Source organism: Orycteropus afer, unplaced genomic scaffold (assembly GCF_000298275.1).
Source record: "Orycteropus afer afer isolate SDZICR_OR568_19922 unplaced genomic scaffold, OryAfe1.0 scaffold00003, whole genome shotgun sequence".
Lineage (NCBI taxonomy): Eukaryota > Metazoa > Chordata > Mammalia > Tubulidentata > Orycteropodidae > Orycteropus > Orycteropus afer.
In genome coordinates this window covers 29,827,610-29,836,867 of record NW_006921590.1, presented here as the reverse complement: position 1 = coordinate 29,836,867, position 9,258 = coordinate 29,827,610, and the positions used below count along the sequence as shown (strand labels likewise).

General features: G+C 38.0%; 1 protein-coding gene across 1 annotated transcript in view; it reads right to left on the bottom strand.

Moving 5' to 3' along the window:
* LOC103194130 (inhibitor of carbonic anhydrase-like) overlaps positions 1-9,258 on the bottom strand; it is an 82,377-nt gene that overhangs the window by 63,702 nt on the left and 9,417 nt on the right. Inside the window, exon 3 of the mRNA XM_007937493.1 lies at positions 7,634-7,806. Within this exon, the coding sequence (XP_007935684.1) occupies positions 7,634-7,806 (173 nt within the window). The remainder of the gene's footprint in view (positions 1-7,633; positions 7,807-9,258) is intronic.

The following is a 9,258-nucleotide window of genomic DNA, read 5'->3' as shown; positions in this document are numbered from 1 at the left end:
CGGACTGTTGTAGGCAGCAAAACAAGATCCCAATCCACAGAAGAGTGTCTCTTCTCCCAAGATGTCCATAAATATATTGGAAGCAGGCTACATCCCTAGGGAAACTCCCTTTCCATGGATTGGCTGCTAAAAACATATACATCTGATCCCATCATGGGAATAACCCACATCACAAGTGCTTAAATCACACAGAATTGTGGTCCAGCCAAGTTGACACACAGCTACAACTATCACACAGATCAAGGAAAACACTGAAAAAATTAAGGAAAACACAGACAAAACCCTAGAAAACTTTTTGAAGAAATTACAAGAACAAAATGACAAAACAAATGAAAAATTAGAAATGATACAAAATCTACAGATAGAAATCCAGAAAATTAATACTAAATTATCAGAAATAGTTAACACATTGAAATGGCAAAGGAGTAGAATTGAATCAATGGAAGACAGAATTGATGAGATTGAAGACAAATACCTGAATACTTCTTTAGAAAAGTTCAATCAGAGAAAAGATCAAAACAAAATGAAGAAAGCCTAAAGTTCACATGAGATACCATCAAAAGGAATAACTTACATGTAATTGGAATTCCAACACAGGAAGAGAAAAATAAAACCACTGAGAAAATTGTCCAAGATTTGTTGGAAGAGAATTTCCTTGATATGATGAAAGATAAGAATATATCCATTCAGGAATTCCAACAAACCTCAAACAGGACAGACCCCAAAAGAAAATCACCAGGACATATCATCATCAAACTCACCAAAATCAAAGACAAAGAAAGAATCCTGCAAGCAACATGGGGAAAATGAAAAGTTACTTACAAAGGACAACCATATACAATAAAACAATAAGCTTTGATTTCTCCGTAGAAACCATGCAAGAGAGAAGGCAAGGGGGTGGGATATAAAAAACCCTGAAAGAGAAAAATTTCCAACCAAGAATTATATACCCAGCAAACCTGTCCCTCAAATATGATGGTGGAATTAGAAGATTTCCAGATAAGCAGAAATTAAGGGAATTTGTTAAAACCAGACCAACCTTACAAGAGTTACTAAAGAGAGTCCTTTGTACAGAGAACTAATAATAGCAAACAACAACCAATCATTAGTACACAAGATGACAGAAACCAACACAGCTATGGATGTATCCAAAGTAAAATAAGCTTGTAAACAGGGAAGCAAAGACATCAATTGGCAAATTAGGACAACTACAAACCAAAAAGAGGGGGAAAATAATGTAATTACAGAATTTCTAAATGGTGAGGAAGTCAAGAGAGTTGCAAGATAGAATGGACTATTCTAAACTTGGGGAGAAAATTATAAATCACAGGGTGACCTCAAAGAAAAATGATAAACCTTCACATCACAGTTTAAAAAAGGAAAGCACAAATATTTGTTGTTGTTGTTGTTGTTGTTGTTATGTGCCTTCAAGTCAGAACAGACTCATAGCGAGCCCTCCTTGGGTTTACAAGGCAGTATCACTACGTAAGTAGATAGCCCAACCTTCCTTCCAAGGAGTGGCTGGTGGGTTTGAACTGCCAGCCTTCTGGTTAGCAGTCAACCAACTACTAAAACAATAGCAACAAAGGAAATGATAACACAACTCATAAACATAATAAGCTCAGCAAAGAAAATTATATGGAACAAAGAAACCAGGAACACTATGAAAAACCACATAACAAAATGACAGCAACCAATTCATACTTGTCAATAATTACACTGACTATTAGTGGATTAAATGCACTCAAAAGACAGAGAGTTGCAGACTGGATAAGAAAACAACCTATCAATATGCTGTGTACAAGAGACACACCTTAGAGACAAAGATAAAAATAGACTAACAATCAAAGGTTGGAAAAAGATTTATCAAACAAATGGCAACCAAAAAAGAGCAAAGTGGCAATATTAATTTCTGATCAAATTGACTTTAAGACAAAAACCACCACATTAGACAAGGAAGGACATTATCTAATGATTAAAGGATCAATTGAACAAGAAGATATAACCATAATAAATATCTATGGACTCAATGAAAGAGCCCCAAAATACATAAATCAGACTTTAAAAGAGTTGAAAGGCAAATAGATAACTCCACAGTCATAGTGGGAGACTTTGATACACCACTTTCAATCACAGATGGAACAACTGGAAAGACACTCAACAAAGACATAGAAGAGCTAAACAATAGAATCCACTAACTTGACCTTATTCCCATCTACAGAGCATGCACCCAATAACAGCATAATATGCATTCTTTTCCAGTGCACATGGAACATTCTCCATGATAGACCATATGTTAGGCCATAAAGCAAGCCTTAATAAATTTAAAGACACTGAAATACTGCAAAGCATCTTCTCAAATCACAATGCTATCAAATTAGAAATCAACAATAGGAAGATCAATAGAAAAAGAGCAAACACATGGAAATGGAACACCACTCTTCTTAAGAATGACTGGGTAATAGAAGAAATAAAAAATGAAATTAGAAAAATTCCTTTAATCAAATGAGAATGAAAATACAACATGCCAAAATCCTTGGGACACAGCAAAAGCACTGATCAGAGGCCAATTTATAGCAATAAATGCACACATCAAAAGAAGAAAAAAAAAATCAATACCTTAATCTAGTATCTCCCACAACTAGAAAAAAAAAAAAAAAAAAAAAGCCTATGGTCACCAAGAAAGGAAATAATAAAGATTCAAACAGAAATCAATGGAACAGAACATAGAAAGACAACAGAAAAAATCAACAAGATCAGAAGTTGGTTCTTTGAAAAGATCAGTAAAATTGACAAACCGCTGGCAAATTTAACAAAGGGAAAGAGGGAGAGAATACAAATAACACGAATAAGAAACCAAATGGGTGACATCACAACAGAACCAATTGAAATAAAAAGGATAATACCAGGATGCTATGAAGAACTATACTCCAACAAATTTTAAAATCTGGAAGAAATAGACCGATTTCTAGAAGCAAACCACTTACCTAAACTAAAACAGATTGATGTGGAAAAGTTGAACAGATCCACAACAAAAGAAGAAATTGAACAGATCATGAAAATAATTGACAACAACAACAACAAAAAACTCCTGGCCCAGATGGTTTCACCAGAGAATTCTACCAAATATTCAGAGAAGAACTGACACCAGTCCTACTCAAACTGTTCCAAAGCATAGAAAAGGATGGAATCCTCCCAAATTCATTTTACGAAGCAAGCATAATCTTCATACCAAAACCAGGCAGAGACATCACTCAAAAGGAAAACTACACACCAATATCCCTCATGAATATAGATGCAAAAATCTTCAACAAAATCCTAGCCAATAGACTCCAATAACATATTAAGAAAATAATTCATTTTGACTAAGTGGGGTTCATATCAGCTATGCAAGGATGGTTCAACATTAGAAAAACAATCAACGTCCTCCACCACATAAATAAAACAAAGAAGAAGAACCACATGATCATATCAATTGATGCAGAAAAGGCATTTGATAAAATCCAACACCTATTCCTGATCAAAACTCTCAGCAAAATGGGAATAGAAGGGACATTTCTCAACATAATAAAGGGCATCTTTGCAAAACCAACAGCCAACATTATTCTCAATGGACAGAGACTGAAACCATTCCCCCTGTAAACAGGAACCAGACAAGGATGCCCTCTATCCTCACTTCTATTCAATATTGTATTGGAAGTCCTAGACAGGGCAATAAGGCAAGAAAGGGAAATCAAAGGCATCCAAATTGGTAAGGAAGAAGTACTTACCAATCCTATATACAGAAGTCCTTACGATCCTATACATAGGAAACCCAAGAGACTCAGTAAAAAATCTACTGGAACTAACTGAGAGATTTAGCATCATGGCAGGATACAAGATCAACATCCAAAAATCAGATGGATTTCTCTACACCAGCAAAGAGATTGCTGAAAAGGAAATCAATACCATTTACAATGTTGTTGTTGTTATGTGCCATTGAGTCAGACCTGACTCATAGCGACCCCTCCTTGGGTTTCTGAGGCAATATCACTACGGAAGTAGATTGTCCCATCTTCCTTCCGAGGAGTGACTGGTGGGTTTGAACCTCCAGCCTTCTGGTTAGCAGTCAAGTGCCTTAGCCACTATGCTACCAGAGCTCCCATTTACAATAGTTACCAAAAATAAATAAATTCTTGGGAATAAATCTTACCAGGGATACAAAAGACCTGTACAAAGAAAATTACAAAAGACTACTTCAAGAAACCGTAAGAGATCTACATAAATGGAAGAATATACCATGCTCGTGGATAGGAAGATTGAACATTGTGACAATGTCAATTCTACCCAAAGCAATCTATACATTCAACACAATCCCAATCCAGATCCCATCAAGATTTTTTAAGGATATGGAAAGACCAATCACTAACTTTATATGGAAAGGAAAGACATCCCAGATAAGCAAAGCACTGTTGAAGGAGAAGAACAAAGTAGGAGGTCTCACACTGCTGGATGTCAAAACCTACTATACAGCCACAGGCCACAGTAGTCAAAACTGCCTGGTATTGGAACAATGAGAGACACATAGACCAATGGAACAGAATTGAGAACCCAGAAATAGATCCATCGACCTATTGTCAGCTGATGTTCAACAAAGGACCGAAATCCATTAAATGGGGGAAGAGAATGTCTGTTTAATAAATGGTACTAGCAAAACTAGATATCCATTTGCAGAAAAAGAAAACAAGATCTATACCTCACACCATGCACAAAAACTAACTCCAGATGGACCAAAGACTTAAATGTGAAACCTAAAACTATTAAGTCCTTCAAGGCAAAACTAGGGGCAAATTTACACAAATGTTGTCATTGTTGTTAAGTGCCATTGAATCATCTCTGACTCATAGCGACCCTATGCATAGCAGAACGAAACACTGCCTGCTCCTGAGCCAGCTCCACAATTCTTGCTACACTTGAACCCATCGCCGCCGCCACTGTGTCAATCCATCTCATTGAGGGCCTTCCACTCTGACATCGACCCTCCACCTTACCAAGCATGACAGCCTTCTCCAGGGAATGGTCCCTTCTGACAACATGACCAAAGTATGTAAGAAAAGTCTGACCATTCTCACCTCCAAGGAGCATTCTGGCTGCACTTCCTCCAGGACAGACCTGTTAGTTCTTTTAGCAGTCCACAGTATATTCAGCATTCTTCACCAACACCACAGCTCAAAAGCATCGACTCTTCTTTGGTTTTTCTTATTCATTGTCCAGCTCTCACATGCATATGAGGCGACTGAAAATACTATGTCTTGTGTCAGGCACATCTTACTTCAGGACAGATCTTGAAACATCTTTTGTGATGATGAATGCCACGCCATTCCTTTTCAATTTGTCATTCCAGGCATTGTAGATCATATGATCATCTGATTCAAAATGGCCAAAATTGGTCCATTTCAGCTCAATAATACCTAGGATATCAATCTTTATACGTTCCATTTCATTTTTGACAACTTCCAATTTTCCTAGATTCATACTTCGTACATTCCATGTTCCAATTATTAATGGATGTTTGCAGCTGTTTCTCCTCAATTTGAGTCGTGCCATGTCAGCACATGGAGGTCCTGAAAGACTTACTTTATCCATATCATTAAGGTTGGTTCTACTCTAATGAGGCACCTCTTTCCCGGTCCTATTTTGAGTGCCTTCCAACCCAAGGGGCTAGTCTTCCTGCACTGTGTTGGACAATGTTTCCAAGGTATTCATAAAGTTGCCCAGTAATGTATCAAATAGTTTTTCTCTGCTATTCATAAGGTTTTTCCCGGCCAATTTTTGAGAAGTGGGTGGCCTCCTCCTTCTTCCTAGTCTGTTTTATACTGTAAGCTATGTTGAAACCTGTGCACCATGTGCAACTCTGCTGGCGTCTGAAACACCAGTTGCACAGCCTCAAGCCTCACAGCAACTTACAAGCTTCACAGGATAACAAATTGTCAGACAAGTTTGTCTCCCTTAGCTGTTGGAAACCTCTGAACCCTCCTATTACTTAATTCCTCTGTGGTCCCCAACCGCTCCTGGTCCCTCCCTATCCTGGCTCTAGGGGGCTTGAGGCCTAGCCTTGCCTCTTGCCTCTTTTAACCTGGATATCCTGCCACTCCTGAGGTCCCCAAGGCTGATCCTAGTCCCTCCCTTTCCTGGCTCTAGGGGGCTTAAATAGCAGAAGATAAACTAGATGATTGGGACATTCTGAAAATTAAATTTTTATGTGCTTCCAAAGACTTCTCCAAAAGAGTCAAAAGAGAACCTACACATTGGGAAAACATATTTGTCAATGACATATCTGACAAGAGATTTATCTCTAGAATTTATAGAAAACTCCAACACCTCAACATCAAAAAGACAAATAATCCAATTAAAAATGGGCAGAAGACATGAATAGACACTTCACCAGAGAGGATACTTAGGTGGCCAACAAACATAAGAAGAAATGCTCACCATCATTAGCCATTAAACCAAAAATAAAAAAAAACCTCACTGCCGTCGACTCATAGCGACCCTTCCTTGGGTTTCCAAGGCAGTATCTCTATGGAAGCAGATTGTCCGATCTTCCTTCTGTGGAATGGCTGGTGGGTTTAAACCACCAGCCTTCTGGTTAGCAGTCAAATGCCTTAGGCACTACAATGAGATACCATCTTGCCCCAGTACTAGTAGCAAAGTTCAACAAGACAGAAAATAACAAATGCTGGCAAGGATATGGAGAGATTGGGACTCTCATACACTGCTGGTGGGACTGTAAAATGATACAACCAGTGTGGAAAGCAGTATGACAATTCCTTAAAAAGTTGGAATTAGAAATACCATTTGATCCAGCCATTCCATTACTAGGTATATATCCTAAAATGAATTTGCTCTGTAAACTTTCATCCAAATAACAATTTTAAAAAAAAAAAAAGCTTTGTATTATATTTATAGCAGTCCTGTAAGTCTTTTATACAATTTTTTCCTGTACTCTTTTCTGTTTATTATTTTTAATATAAATGGGACCAAAATTTTGAGTTATTTTCCCTTAATGACTGTTAGTATATGGGCATGACACTAATTGTGATACATTTATCTTTTACCAAAGTAATTTATTTATTAAAAAATAGTTACAGTAACATCTCTCCTGATTCCACTTCACTTTCTAGCCATGCAATCATCTGAAAGTGTTGATATTTTTGTTTCTTTCTTTCTCATAGTTCTTTTTATCTCATTGTATCATCAGAAAATTCTATTAAAAATAGCAATAATTGTGATATTGGAGTTTATTTCTAAGTCTTTAGAGATTTCTTTCAGTGTAATATCAGCTTTGCTTTAACAGAGGTATTTCCACTGAGATAGAAGCCTTCTTCATTCAATACTTGACTCTTTTTTCCTTCCTTCCTCCCTCTGTTTCTCTCTCTCTCTCTCTGTCTGTCTCTCTTTCTTTCTTTCCATACTATCAATGGATGTTGAGCACCTATATTTTTCTACACACAGGGTCCCTGCACTTTCAGGTATTTGGCTTGTTTCCTTCTCTTCTCAAGCATGGTCCATTCTTATGGGGAGAGGGGTGATCTCAAGCTGAAGAAGAAAGTACAGATTTTCTTTCATTCTCCTTTAGACAGCAGTGACTTACCGTGATGGCCTCGATGCACTCAAAATAGGAGGTTCTCTTTACACAGGTCACAAAAGGACCATCAAATGGAGAGACCGTCATCATACTGTTACGGAAACTGGAGCACTTTCTAGCCTCATGATCTGACACCGTGCACCATCTCACAGTTCTCTCAGGGACAGCCAAACACAAGCCTAGGGGAGACAGGGCGGAGGTATAAGGGACTCCCAGCACTTACCTTTCTCTGCTGACAAAAGATGTTAAAGGCATACTAACGGGTCACCGTGTGTTGTAGGCACAAATTAGATCGGCTCCTTGACTCACATGAATTCTCAAGGCCCATTTTTCTGCTTCTGCCCTATCCCTGTTAAGGCATCCTCAAAAAGTTAAACTTTGAATTACCATATGACCCGGCAACTCCACTCCTAGTTATATACTCAAAGGAATTGAAAACAAGTACTCAAATAAATACTTGTAGACACATGCTCATAGCAGCATTATTCACATTAGCCAAAAACTGGAAACAATCCAAGTGTCCATCAGCAAATGAATGGGTAAACAAAATGTGGTACATACATACAATGGACTATTTTTAAACCATAAAAAGGAATGAAGTACTGATACATCATATGTATATGAGCCTCAAAAACATTACACTAGGTGAAAGTCCAGACACAGAGGCCATATTACCTACTTCTATTTATATGAAATATCTAGAATAGGTAAATCCATAGTAACAGAACACAAACTAGTAGTTGCCAGCTGCTTGGGAGAGAAGGTTTGGGAAGTGACTGCTTAATGGGTATGGGTTTTTCTTTTGGGATGATGAAAATGTTTGGAACTTAATAGAGGCAGTGGTTGTACAACACTGTGACTGTACTAAATACTACTGAATTGTATACTTTAAAATGGTTCATTTTATGTTACGTGAATTTCACCTCCAAAAAATGAGGTAAAAAGAAAAGTTCTGTGGGAAGGCAGTTTTGGGCCTGGTGATTTAGTCTTCATTTTGGCATTGGATACACTGGCCTTAACACCAAAAATCCAAACCAGTTGCCATCACATCAGTTCTGACTCATGGTAACCACATAAGTGTCAGAGGAGAACTGAGCTCTACAGAGTTTTCAGTGGCTGATTTTTCAGAAGTAGGTTGCCAGGTCTTTTTTCCAAGGTGTCTCTAGATGAACTTGAAACTCCAACCCTTCTGTTAGCAGCCAAGTCTGTTAATTGTTTGCATCACACAGGGACTCCACTCTAATCTTACTTGGTGTTAATTGCCAGGTCATTAAAATCAGAGCTCAATTATTTCAGTGGCATTGTCTGCCTTAGTTGTTAGTGTAGAAAGCATTTCAAAGGCAAAATGCTGTTTTCAAATCTGTAGTATTACGGCAAAATTTGTTTTAAATGAAATGTTGAATATGAACGTTTTAGCTCTGGTAGAGAAGTGACTCAGGCCCTTGACTGCTAACCAGAAGGCTGACGGTTCAAACTCACCAGCCACTCCTCGGAAGGAAGGTTGGGCAATCTACTTCCATAGTGATACCGCCTCGGAAACCCAAGGAGGGGTTGTTGCTATTGTTGTACCCAGGCTATAAAGGAGATGCTCAGAAGAGAGGAATACGCCAACACACGACAATGCAAATGCA